Source organism: Mesocricetus auratus, unplaced genomic scaffold (assembly GCF_017639785.1).
Source record: "Mesocricetus auratus isolate SY011 unplaced genomic scaffold, BCM_Maur_2.0 Super-Scaffold_100014, whole genome shotgun sequence".
Lineage (NCBI taxonomy): Eukaryota > Metazoa > Chordata > Mammalia > Rodentia > Cricetidae > Mesocricetus > Mesocricetus auratus.
This window is the reverse complement of record NW_024429197.1, coordinates 38,313,973-38,327,432: the sequence shown is the minus strand read 5'-3', so window position 1 is coordinate 38,327,432 and position 13,460 is coordinate 38,313,973. Positions and strand designations below refer to the sequence as shown.

The window sequence follows — 13,460 nt, the reverse complement described above, 5'->3', positions numbered from 1 at the left end:
TCATTGTTCTCCCATTTTGTCCCTCCCCACCCTCAACCATCTTGTTCTCTCGTGTTCTCATCTCCCATCCCCTCCCCTAACTGCCCCCCTCACCCCGAGTTTACCCAGTAGATCTCACCTTTATATTCGTTTTTTTTTTAAAGATGTATTTATTTATTTTGTATTGTGTTCTGCCTGCACATGTGCCTTCAGGCCAGAAGAGGGCATCAGATCTCACTACAGATGGTTGTAAGCCACCATGTTGTTGCTGGGAATTGAACTCAGGACCTCTGGAAGAACAGTCAGTGCTCTTAACCTCTGAGCCATCTCTCCAGCCCCTCATCTTTATATTCTTAAGAATTAGAAAATTATTCATTCATTTTCGGTTACAAAATGCAGTTTTGAATCAAAAATCAAATGTCAAATCCAATATAATTATTGGCATTTTAATCTTGTTTCAAAGGCAAAATTTCCTGTATCTTCTGTTGTCTAACCAAGACCTTGGCGGGAACTTCCTTCTCTCCCCATAGCAGCTCACAATTAGGAAAGGGAGTTCCAGGGGGTCAGACATTCTGGGACTGTCGGGGATAGGAAAGACACAGCAGTCCTATTCTGAGGTTGACACTGCTCATCAAGGGGCATGCGTAGGATGGCAGCATGCGTAGCTGGGTGGTGTAGCCAGAGGATATGGGATGCATTCTCTCAACGATGCCCCCTTGTTCGAAGAAACAGTGAGTTGAGTTAAAATATGCCTGCTGGACACAAGTGCTCTAGCTCATGATGTTTACATGAAGAGAGAAAATTCACATGTTTGGATTGCTCTAATGAGTGCCCTCTCCTGCCTTGCTTTTAGCTACACAAAGGGAGACCTAGACTTCACTTATGTCACCTCCAGAATCATCGGTAAGTTTCTTGTGTATGTTAGCTGCTCTTCAGTGCCATTCGTCCTGACAGCAGATCGGCTGAACCTGTTCTCCTTGTGTGCCTCCTCTCTTAGTGATGTCCTTTCCTCTGGACAATGTTGACATAGGATTCAGGAATCAGGTTGATGACATCCGTAGCTTTTTGGATTCCAGACATCTCGACCACTACACAGTATACAACCTGTCACCCAAGTCTTACCGAACTGCCAAGTTTCACAGCCGGGTAAGGAATTTCCACCCTGGGGAAGGATTCTTGAGGATATTGTAACTTCACTATTTGCATGCTTGAGTGTATTTTTGCTCTTGGGAGAGATGCCCTTAGGGCCCTTGTCATGGGCACATGAACAGAGGAACTGTGAACTCTGGCTGCTTCTAACCGCAAATTCTTGCTATGAAATATTCTAAATGTGAAAATACAAGAGCATGTGCCTACCAGAGAAATACCATTGGAGCTGAGGGCTTAAAGCATTTAGTGGTTGCTTATGAAGCTCAACTTAGAAACTGAACTGCACAGGGTAATTAGCTACTGTTTTACTGTAACACTAATGATGCCTTTGATCTTCCTCAATAAGTCTACATGACTTCCTCAGTAAGTCAGTTTGAGGTAGTTAGACTAGTACGGACAGGCTGCTTTTAAGAATAATATATTTCTGGGACTGAAAAGATGCCTCAGAGGCTAAGAGCATCATCTGCTCTTCCAGAGGACCCAAGTTCAATTTCTGTCACCCACATAGTGACTCACAATCACCTGTAATCCTAGGTCCAAGGGATCCAATACCCTTCTGGCCTTAGAGGGCACTTCATATATACAATATACAGATATACATGTAGACAAAATACTCAGAAAATTAAAATAGTAATATACTTGTGACATCCTATAAGTGAGGGATAACATGCAGACATCTTGACTATAGGATTGGTGATACCATCTATTTTATTTTGTAAATTAATTTTTTATGAGACAAAGCCTTGCTTGGAATTCTCAATATAAACCATACTGGTCTTGAACTTGCTGAGATCCTATTGCTTCTGCCTCTTGAGTTCTGGTATTATACACTTGCCCTTCCACCTCACCTTGGTAATATGATTTCAAATGTTGATAATGGAAAAAGTAGCAACCAACATTTATAAAGTATTTACATGGCATGGAGAAGTTTACATGCAGCACCATACACAGCAGAAAAAAAAAACCACCCGGAGAAATGAGGGAACTTGCCCCAAACACACAGCTAACAGTGTCTTTCTGCTTCTGTTTATAACCACAGCCTGGGCTGACAGCTGATATTGGAAAATCTAGATTATCCTTTATAATTTTAGTTATCCTTTTAAAGAAGTTTATTTTGAACAAGGTAGAGTAATATTCTTGGTTTCTGCTTGGGTGGGGAACTGTGGGAGCCAGCTTATGTTTGAGTCTGATGTCACGACTGACTCACTAAAGTAAGGCTTTGCTGCTTTCATGTGCTGTCTGTTTGTCTGTCTCTTTTGTCTTCAGATGTCTGTGACTTACCCTTTAGATATGATTGGTTCTATAACTTTATCTGGGTCTAGTAATTAATAGGAATGACTTTTTTGCATGGACATTTCAGAAGTGGAAATTTGGGGCTGGTGAGATGGTTCAGTTGGGTAAAGGTGCTTGCTGCCAAACTTGATGATCTAAGTTCAATACCTGGAACCCACAGCAGAAGGGAACTGACTTTCACAAGTTAAGTGAAGTTTAATTTCGGGTGTACAAAACAATGGACCCTCACTTTTATGCTAGAACAAAGTTTTGTTTAAGGTTCTGGTTGCTCTTGAAAATCTCTGGTTTAGTTTCCATTTGTCCAAAACACAAAAGCATTGCTCCATGGACTCCCCAAAATCTCTTCTGTCCTAACTGTCAACAGATAGCTAATTTTTACTAAGGATCTTTTCAACATGATCTTAGAACCCTCTGGAGCTTCAGTGTGCATCAGAATCACCTGGAAGTCTTGTTAGGCACCAACTTTGGCTTCAGTCTGATGGGAAGACATTCAGGTAGACAAGGAAGTTGCATTTCTAATAACTTCCTGGATGCTTCTCCTATCCTTGCTGTGGGGACACCTCTTTGAGAAGTACTCATAAGGCCATTTTGAAGCTGGTATGACTTGTAGTCTCAGCACTTTGGAGGCAGATGCAGGAAGATAACAAATTCATGGCTAGCCTGGGCTACACATCAAGTTCAAGGACAGCCTGGGCTAAATAGCAAGACCATATCTCAGACAGACAGACAACAGACAAGCATCATGCAGGCATACAGACACATACACATACAGATAAACAGATAAAAACCAATTTTGAAGTGGTTGGATTGAAATTGTCATTCGGTGATAAGAGTTTTACATGTAATTCTTTAAAATCTATCACAATAAACTAACCTTCCAATTTTTATTTCCTCTACTGTATAATTCCAAGCAAGTGACTTTAAAACATTAATGGAGCCTGATGTTCTAATGGAACTGTCTTTTTGGTTATTGAGGCAGGTTCTTGCCACATAGCCCAGACTGGTCTTGAATTATCATTCTTCTTGCTTTAGCTCCCAGGTACTAGGATTGCAGGTGTGCAGCACTATGCTTAAAATATTTGAGGCTTAAAATATTGGAGACAAGTGAGTGCCATTATTTTCAAAGCTGAAGAACAAGGGAATATCCTGAACAGTATTTCATAGAATTTCATTTGCTTTTGGTATATTTGTAATAGCCTCAGTTTCCTATTGAAAGTCAATAAATTTGTAAGATTGACAGAGAAGCATTTATACATATGAAGCTAAGCTCAAGTAGCTTTTTTTTTCAAAAGTCCCCCTGTTCCACTGTGGTATATATTTGTGTGCATGTGTGTGTGCAAGAACATGTGGAAACCAGAGACTGGACATCTTCTCTAATCGCTTTTGTGCCTTAGTCCTTGAGACATGGTCTTTCACTGGACCCAGAGCTTGAGGCGCCTAATAGTGTAGCTAAAGCTCTTGCTACTGGTCTTAATTGGCAAAAGGGAACAGAGACTACATACTGAGCATCTACCCTGGGCTGCTTTCACTTGCCCTAAGAGAGCAGGGGCCTTGTTTATTTTATTTGATACACAGAACAGTACCCAGCATGGCTAATAGATGTTTCCAAAAATAACAGATGTGCCAAGAATTCTTAAACATTGTAGCTATAATAGAAATGTTTGGTTCTTGCTGTCACAGCACTTAAGCCTAGTTGGAGAGAGAATGCAGGGGGTTCTGAAGGTGGATGTAAATAATAACTATGGAGCCTGTGGAGGTGTTCAGTGCTGGAGACAGTCATGCGGCTGGTCCTGAGAGTGGGACACAGTGTAAGAGGGAGAAGTGGTGCCATTTATCTTCTAAGCAGAGGTAGAATGTGTCTTGTAAGTTCTTTCCTGAGGACTTTGCTTCTCTAACTTCATCATTCACTGTCCTTTTCATTACTGGAGTCTGTGTGCCAATCAGGGATGCACAAATGATGTATATACACACTCACACACTCACACACATACACATTCACACATACTCACACTCAAACACCGTGCTTTTGCATGAACTATACATTCTCCCTAAAAAGCCATTTAAGCTACAGACCCTCCACCCTTTCCTTTGCTGGCCTTTTTCACTAAGGGGAGAGTTCACACACCCCAGGCTTCTGCAATTCTTTCCCGAACTATAGGGGACATGGCATCCATAGCCCCTCCCTGAGAGTCCCAGCAGAGTTGGTCAAAATGGAACTGGACCTGCTGACCTGCATCTCTCAATCTTAGTTGCAGGGAGATGGTCCCCAAACCTGAGTGTTTCACTCAGCCCTGGTTTCGATTTGGTTCATCTCTTTCCAAAGTCATTGCCCATCTCTCCCAGCACTGACTCTGTGAACTAACTGGCATCTCATTGTCATGTACATAGACAATCTGTCTTCTTAGTTCTCATCCTCCAGGCAATGGGGACTAGAGCTATGCCTTCCGATTTCAATTTAGTGAAGGGCTAGATTTTAACTTTTCAGAGGGTTTTCTTTCTGTGGTTTGATGAACTTCCATGGTTTAAGCCACATAAACTGAAGGGAATCATATGAGAAAATCACATAGAAGTTTTGTAGTATTTGTATGTGTGGCAGGACATAGCTACACAAGAATTTTGTAGTCTCAGGTTAGTAAAGGAGTTCACTCAAAACACGTTTGGGCTAAAAAAACTCGCACCGAAATCAAGGCACAAGAATGCGCATTCAGGATTGCCAGGGAGGTATAGTTTTTTATTATTATTTATAGAAAATATCTATCCTTGGGGATTAAAAGTATCAGTACTGTCAATGACATTTGAGAGAGCATAGGATGAGTTGGCTTAGCCAAATATTGTTCTTGAAAATTATTTATTTTGTTATATATATTCTTATGCCTATGTGGGTTTTTATATACCAAGTGCATAGGTGCCTGTGAAGCCAAAAGATGGCATTGGATCCCCTGGAAGTGTGTGTGTGTGTGTGTGTGTTTCTGCACAGGTTTGTAGCTATGCCCTTTTATATCAGGAGTCTTTGCATCACTCACTTCTTGGTGATATTGTTGGAAAAAAATTAAAACCTAGATGAGTAGAGATCAGGTCTAACGTTGCTCAGTGTTCTGAAGTTCTGAGGAAGCCATCCAGTGCTGCCCCGGCCCACCTTGCTCTCCCTGTCCACCTATGAAGCCTGATTCACTGCTGGCTTTTGTGCTTTGCACACCGTTTAGGTGTGTCACCCAGCTCCAGCCTTGAAGCTGTCCTGGCCTCTTCTTCCCGTACCACAATGGGCCTGTAACTGACGTGGGATTCTCTGATGCTCAGGGACTCCAGGAGTGTTCAGGGAGGTTGGAGATGGTGTAAGGAAGTGTCGTAAAGCCTGGGATCATACTTATTGTATTGAGTGTGACCTAGAGAATCTCAGAAAAGTTGGCACTGATCAAATTCCTATTTTGGGAGAGGAGGTGTTTATGTCTTAATGTTTTTACTCCTTTAGACAGAGAACATTTTTTAAAATTCTAATTATGTGTTTGCTTAGTGCTATGTAATTATATATCAAGTAAAGATATAATTATGGAGCACTTTAAATTAATATTATTTGCTTGATTGATTTAATGATTCTAGAGCTGTTTGCCTATTGTGCTAAGAACAATTTAGGCAGCTTTTAGCTGAGATTCATTTCTGATATTGACATGTGGTGTGTGGGTGGTTAGCATACAGTTTTTAAAATCTTTAAAAATATTGCCTCAAGGGGGGAAAATCTTGTATTTTCACTCTGTTATAATCTAAAAGATCTCTGACAATTTTGATTCATCTGCTCATTCTCAAGACATACATGTAGAGGCTGGAGAAGTGGCTCAGTGCTTAAGAGCTCAGTGCTAAAGAGCACTTGCTGTTTTTGTAAAGGAGCAGAGTTCATCTTCCAGCATCCATATGGGACATCTTATGACGTCTTGCAAACCCAGCTCCAGGGGATCCTATGCCCTTTTCTGGCCTCTGAGTGTACCTATACACAGATACACATAACATAAATAAAAATGGAATAAATCTGTTAAAAAGATATTAGACAAATCCTATTACAAAAAAGAGATTGCCAAGTGGGATTTATTCTTTTAGTTTTTATTCATTCATTCACCCAGCAACAACCTACATAAACACAGACACTCAACAGTGAGGTTACAAAAAGGAGAAGTCATGCTTTCTTTTATTTGGAACTCGGTAGCTAGGGAGGGAGACAATGCATGTCAGTACAGCTGGCAGTTCACATGCTCTAGTCCCCACAACAATCCTCGAATACTCACTTGGCATTCAACACCAAGAGAATGGAAGCTTGGGACAGTTAGTACAGGTGGTCAGTGGTAACTACAACATGGAAACCCATCCTGAATCCGTAACTATGCTGTTTTACTAATAAAAACTGGACGAGATGAAAACAGGCCAGGGCATGGATTCAGCTGTGATTGGCTCTATCTGTGAGGGTCAGAGATAAGAGAACATTGAACTTGGGCTTTGAAGGGGTAATAAAGTTTTCCAAGGGAGAGAAACACCCCAGACAGAAAGCAGCATCAACAGATCTATGTTTTATAATGCCCCTGACAGCAAAATTCATTCTTCTAATTTTTCAACTCTTTTAACCAGTAAGTCATTTCTATTCCTTGAGAAAACATTGGTGAATATCACACTTGGGAAGCAAACAGTGGACCAGATCACTCCGAATTGTGTTGGTTAGAAGAGGTTAGCCACTGTGGAGTGTAAACTGACAGGCCTGAGCTGGCACCTCCTGGACCCTTGGGTAGATATGTGAAGTGTTTCACACAATTTGCTTAACATGCCACATCTGTTATTCCCAGGGGTATAGAAAAATGGGTAACCTGGAAGTTCCTCCTCACCCACAGTTATTGAATACTAAAAGGGCTGCAGAGCAACAAGAAAGAGCAAGCTGCCTTGGCAGACCAGAAAGGGAATTTCTACTTTTGCTGGTGCTTCTTTGTATTTTTTTTTGAGACAGGGTTTCTCTGTGGCTTTGGAGGCTATCCTGGAACTAGCTCTTGTAGACCAGGCTGATCTTGAACTCACAGAGATCCCCCTGCCTCTGCCTCCCCGAATGTTGCACGACCAGTGCCCGGCTTTCTACCTCTGCTTTTGAGGTCAGCACACAGATAATTTCTTGTTTATATTTTTATTAGTGTTATCTGGTGACCAGAGAAGGGTCAGTTAATGAGATTCCTCCCACCTCCCTTTCCAGTGCCGAGCACAGAGAGCTGGAGGGTTTGAGTTTTCTTAGGCCAGGTCTTTCTGTACCACAGAGCACACCTTGTAGACATCATCCCTTTGCTGCCATCCCTCTACCTTGCCACTTAAGCCACAAACATGGGTGTCACCCTTAACACCTCTCTTAAGCACTCCTGTGCACAGTCACTGCAGCCTCAGGAGCACTTACTAAGACTTCCCTTTTGTGTTCTGAGTTGCTGAGCTGTGTTTGTTCCCCACTGTCACTGAGCTAAGCCACTACCATCCCTTCCTTCACCTCCTTCCATCTTCCTGCCCCCCTGACTGGTTCCTTTGCCTCCTTCTGTTGGAAAATGCACATCCTAGAGTAAGTCTCTTCAAATGGTCTCCTACTCCTCTTCTGGTGTGTGTGTGTGTGTGTGTGTGTGTGTGTGTGTGTGTGTGTGCGTGCGCGTGCGTGCGTGTGTGTGTGTGTGTGTGTGTGTGTGTGTGTGTGTCTGACATTGAGTGTCTATCTTATTCTCCACTTTATTTATTGGTGGATGGTCTCTTGGTAGACCTACAGCTCATTAGCTAGCTGGCTCAGGGAATCGATCCTCTGACTTTGCCTTCTGTCTGAGTGCTGCAACTCCTGAGCAATAGTTTTGTGGGTTCTGGGGATCAGATCCAGTTCTGGTCTTCATTCTTGCCCACAAGCACTTAATCAATCGAGCCCTGTCTTCAGTCCTCCTCTCTAGGCCTCCCATGGTCTTCCCTTCACCCATACTCTTCCCACACAGGCTGTGTGCTCAGTCTGACCTCAGAGTTTTGCACTGGCAATGGCTTGGTAAAAGAATGATAATTGCTGACATTTATTGATCAACTTGTGTGTGTCAGATACACGCTAAGCCCAAGGAGTTGATTCTTCTGCAATACCGATACCATCCACCACATTTCATGACCAAAGGGTTAAAGATGCAAAGTTCACCCAAGTCTAAACTTCCTAGGAGTCAGTCAGGGCATGTACCCTGTACAGTGAGGCAGTTGGTTCTCCAGCCAGTATTGCCAAAGCTAATGGATAATACTCAGAAGACCTGGGCTTAACGGTGTGACTGTACACAACTCACCTCTGAGAGTCAATTTTCTCATCAACAAATTGTCATCTAATCAACACTTGTCCTCCTTGATTGTCATATAGATCAGACCAAGCAGCGTCATGATGGGACTCTAACACATCCATGTTAAATGAAGATAGAAAATAGTTCCTTTGTGGAGAAAACTAAGGCACACAAGCCTCTCTGGCTCACTCTGAAGGACTTTTTATGTTATAAGGCGAGCTTAGATGAATGTAGGGACCACAGGATCTAAGAGAAATGTTTAGAAGAATGGTACTAGACACTGAATTCTGTGCTACCTAAGGCAATAGAAAAATCAAAGCATTAGCATGAATTGTCTAATTAACTTAAAATGCATTTCTAAATGTGTTTTAAGATCTCCAGTGAAACAGAGTTATTTAATTAAAAACAAAAAAATATTAAGGCTGAGGCAGGAGGATGGTGGTGAATTTGAGGTCATCTGGGCTATGTACTGAGACCCTATATTACAAAAATGACTGTGTGAAGCTGTTGTTTCTGCTTTTAGATTCTTTTTCCAACTCTGCCTGTCCTGCCTGTCCACATTGAAAGATCCACAGTGCTACTTGCAGGGGTGTAAGTCAGGACTATGGAGATCTTAACAAATTATTACATTAAACTTGTCTTTCTGCATTTAGACCCTGTTCCATACACACAGAGAGAGCAGGCTGGCACTTCCAGAAGTTCCATGTGATGCGTGCTTATGGGGACGAAATGACAAGAGAGTTCATTTCCTTTCTGTATTTCTTTAGGTCTCAGAATGCAGCTGGCCTATCAGGCAGGCCCCAAGTCTACACAACTTATTTGCTGTGTGTCGGAATATGTATAACTGGCTGCTACAGAATCCCAAAAATGTCTGCGTTGTCCACTGCTTGGTGAGTGTTCTTTGGTCCTTCTGCCGGTGGGCTTTGGTGAAATATGGATGGCTGTATCCAGAAGGATGACATCTGAGCTCAGCATCATTTGCTGAGCCTCTACTTAGAGGTGGAACAATGCCAGGCAGGTAAAGATGAAGGATTATTGCTATCAAAACCTCTTTTCTTATTTGCAGCCTTTCCCCTCACTCCCTAAAGGAAAAACAATGGGGGGAAGAATCTGTTATTCTTAGTGGTATTTTATTTTGTTTTGAGATGAATTTCTACTGTGTAGTCCAGGTAGATCCTGAATTTGTGGCGAGCCTCATGCCTCAGTTTCCCAAGTTATGGAATTACAGGTGGTTGCCATAGAACCTGGTTTTATTCTTAGTTTGATGTTTGAGAACGAGTGGGAAAGGTCTGTGTTCACAGACTCCAAATGGTTCTAAAATGTGCCTAGTAGCTTAAATGAGGTAGGAAAAGAGTTGTGGATACATGGGTAAGAGGTGCATTGAGTTTTGTATGAATAAAATGGATATAAGCATAATTAGTTTTCTCAACTAGTTGTGTTAAAATAAAACTAAGAGAAAGTGACATTTATGCCCTTGTGAGCAGTTTCATGGACCAGCTGTGTTGCCAAATAATTCTCAAAGGGATGGATAGGTCTTCTGGTTTGGGTTTTCTACCTCCCCTTTCCCCAGCCCTTCTTCTCAGGCTTATTAACTGTATCTTAAAACTCAACTTCTGGCAACATCTTTCTAACTCTTGGGTGTTTTTTCACAACACAGACATTCTCACTGTGCATCTAAACATCATCTGTGGCATTTAATACATAGTGTCACCCCAGGACATTCCCTGTCCATTTCCCACTGGACTGTCCTCGTGCAGGAAGAAACCTTCTCTGAACTTTGACACAAAAGGTCTGAGCAAGTGGCTATGCATATGAGCATACTGAGCCTGAGCATAAGTGCTGGAAATGGTGTATTCCTTCTACAAACGTCAGTCAGTTGTGTTGCTGTTTGTTGGTTTGTTTTGCTGAGGTGACTGGATGACTTTCCCCTCCTTAAGAGCCAGCTGGCTAAAAGAGAGAAGCCAGTTGAAAAACCTCTTAATATTTCTGTTTTAACTATGCAGCACTTGGCAAGCAACACAAAACCCTCGGTGTCTGTAATCATTTAATGTGAGAGGCCGCAGGGCTTCCCTTTTAGAGGCACAATGGATCACTCAAAGAGCAGGTTGCTTTTAGGGCCTAGGCAGCCTTGGGTGCATTGGAGATTTTCACTTACACCTTTTCTAAAAGATTACAGAAGCCTGTAGCTCCCCAGCTTTCATAATGCAATCACAATGATCTAAAAATCCAAGGCTTTGGGGATTCCTCTGGGGATTTGATCGCCATGGTCAGTACAGTGACCAGAATAAAGAAGAGACTTGACATGCGGTTGGAGATGTTTGTTGCAATGGTGAGCATTCTTACCATGAACTGTTGGTCACCCTGAACCACGCTTGTGTAGCTGGTGACTTCTTGTTATCATGTGCAAGTTAAAGAAGGCGATGGATGAGGCCTGAAGAGGTGTCTCAGTGGGTAAGAGTGCTTGCTCTTCTTACACAGGACCCACGTTCAGTTCCCAGAATCAATATCTGGTGGCTCACGACTGCTTGTTGTATGGCTCTGTGATCCAATGCCCTATTCTGACCTTAGGTACCAGGCATTCATGCGGTACACAAACACATATTCAGGTAAAACACCCATGCACATAAAAAATAAAAAGGAAAGATGACATGAAACAGGGCTGGTAAGATGGCTCAGTGGATATCTTCTCTAAGGTGGACTTGGGTGCAGCTGCAGGCTCCAAGCATCCTACCTGTGTGATCATGGCGGAGCCCCATGAAGAATTCCAGAGGCCTATGATGAGTGCCTGGAGAAGGAGGCACAGGCCAGCGCCCACCTTTGTGCAAGGCTTGGGCAGCAGTCTGGCACCTGTTCCAGAAACTGCTGGCTGGTTATGTGTACCTACAATGCTCAGAACATCTCCCTGACTTCCTGAGGGGCAGATTCTTCCCAAGGCAGCATCTGCAGTTGTTCTTAGAGGCAGAGCTGTCGTCTTTTCCATCAATGCCATTTCCTGTTGAGCTTAAATGAAGACAGTTCCAAGAATGTGAGGTATGAGTAAATACTAATGGCAGGGGGAAAATAAAAACTCTGAAGAGGGAGAAAAAGAGGTTGACAAAGGACTGTTGTCTGACAGGATAGCCTTAGCCTCACGTATAAAGGGGGACTACAACAGTCAATATGAGCATATACTGTGACTTGTAGCATTTGTACTAGTGACGCAACCTTGGAGTTGGGTTAATACAAGTGTAGTGTCCACACTAAGGCAAGTAGTGTTTCTCTTCCTGTTTGACTGGAACTCACTCCATGCCTTACTTTTGTGTCTGGGCAGTACACTGAAGACTGATAAGTTAGGTACGTTCAGAGACGTGTGTTCCAAATGATAACATCTTTTAGAGCGGAATTCCAAAGGAGGAAGAATCGAAAGGTTTGAGCTGGCTTTCATCTGGAATCAGAAGTGCTGGTGGAATGGAAACACGTTTCAGATATGTGGAATATGGCCTGTAGAAAAGGAGTGGGTTTCTTCCTTCATGGGGGGAAGAATAAGGATTGTTGACTAGAAGCTGTGCAGGAAAAATTGGGTGTGGTGGCCCACACCTTTAATTCCTAGCACTTGGTGGGCAGAGGCCAGTGGATCTCTGAGTTGAGGCTAACCCGTTCTGTTTACACAGAGAATTCCAATCAGGGCTACATAGTGAGACTGTCTGAAAAAAAAATTGTGGAGGAGCAGATTTTAACTCAACACGCATAATAGGAAACAGTCTGTAAACTGGCGTGTGCAACTTCAAGTAGAAGCAAATTCCCTTTAACTTATTCTAGGAGAGGCTAAGTTACCATGCATCAGCTGGGTTACTGGATATTGTAACAAAGAAATCATAGGTTGTAAGCCCAGCTCAGGCTGTTTACAGATCTAGTAGATCTGTCTCCTTCCTAGGTGGCACAGAAGAGGAGAGAACAAAGAAAGAGAAAGATTTCCTAAGGGCCTGCCCCACATGACCTAATTATACCAAAACCTCAGTCTCTGGTTCCAGCGCCCTTGTATTAGGATTTAGTATTTCAGTACGTGAATTTTAGGAGGAGACAGTCATTGCATAATACATTGATTTGTACAATGAATGAAGTTGTTTGCATTAATGAACATAGAGGATGGGTGGAATACACATATAGCATGTTCTAAAGGTGTCATCTAATCCCAGGCTCTTTACTTCCGCTATTCTTTATAATGCCTCTAGTTCAGAGTAGTTCATGCTCTCAGAAAATATATGCAAGTGGGATTTGTTTAGCTGAGCTTCTTGGGTGAGCCTAGAGTCAATTTTATTCTAAGAAAAGTCTTTCCTCGCTACTTTCTGATTTCACAGCAGGGGCATTTCCAAAGTGAAAAAAGCACCCATAAGTCATTAGGAGGCGCCTCTGTCTTCTCTGTAAGCCTGCTTTCTGGGATTTGATGTTTCTGATGAGTTTGTGGGTCTTCTTTGACAGGATGGACGGGCTGCATCGTCAATTCTGGTTGGTGCTATGTTCATTTTCTGTAATCTCTACTCTACTCCTGGCCCCACTGTTCGATTGCTCTACGCAAAGCGACCGGGAATTGGACTGTCTCCGTCCCACAGGAGGTACAGTGACGAAAAGCGCAGGGTGCCGTCTAAGTGGTGCCCTGGTACTGCGGAAGGCTGGCTTCATGGGAGCTCTCGTTCAAACTTTTTAAAATTGATCTGATGTTATCCTGGACTATGATGTCAATTGAAATGGATGAGAATACTG

The 13,460-nt window shown here is 42.6% G+C and overlaps 1 protein-coding gene across 6 annotated transcripts in view; it reads left to right on the top strand.

The window, feature by feature from the left end:
* The window catches only part of Dnajc6 (DnaJ heat shock protein family (Hsp40) member C6), a 160,662-nt gene that overhangs the window by 115,795 nt on the left and 31,407 nt on the right, over positions 1–13,460 (top strand). For all 6 annotated transcript variants that reach the window (XM_013125634.3, XM_013125635.3, XM_005086637.4 and 3 more), the window contains 4 exons: positions 833–882; positions 977–1,125; positions 9,488–9,610; positions 13,179–13,312. In XM_013125634.3, the coding sequence (XP_012981088.2) occupies positions 833–882; positions 977–1,125; positions 9,488–9,610; positions 13,179–13,312 (456 nt within the window). The remainder of the gene's footprint in view (positions 1–832; positions 883–976; positions 1,126–9,487; positions 9,611–13,178; positions 13,313–13,460) is intronic.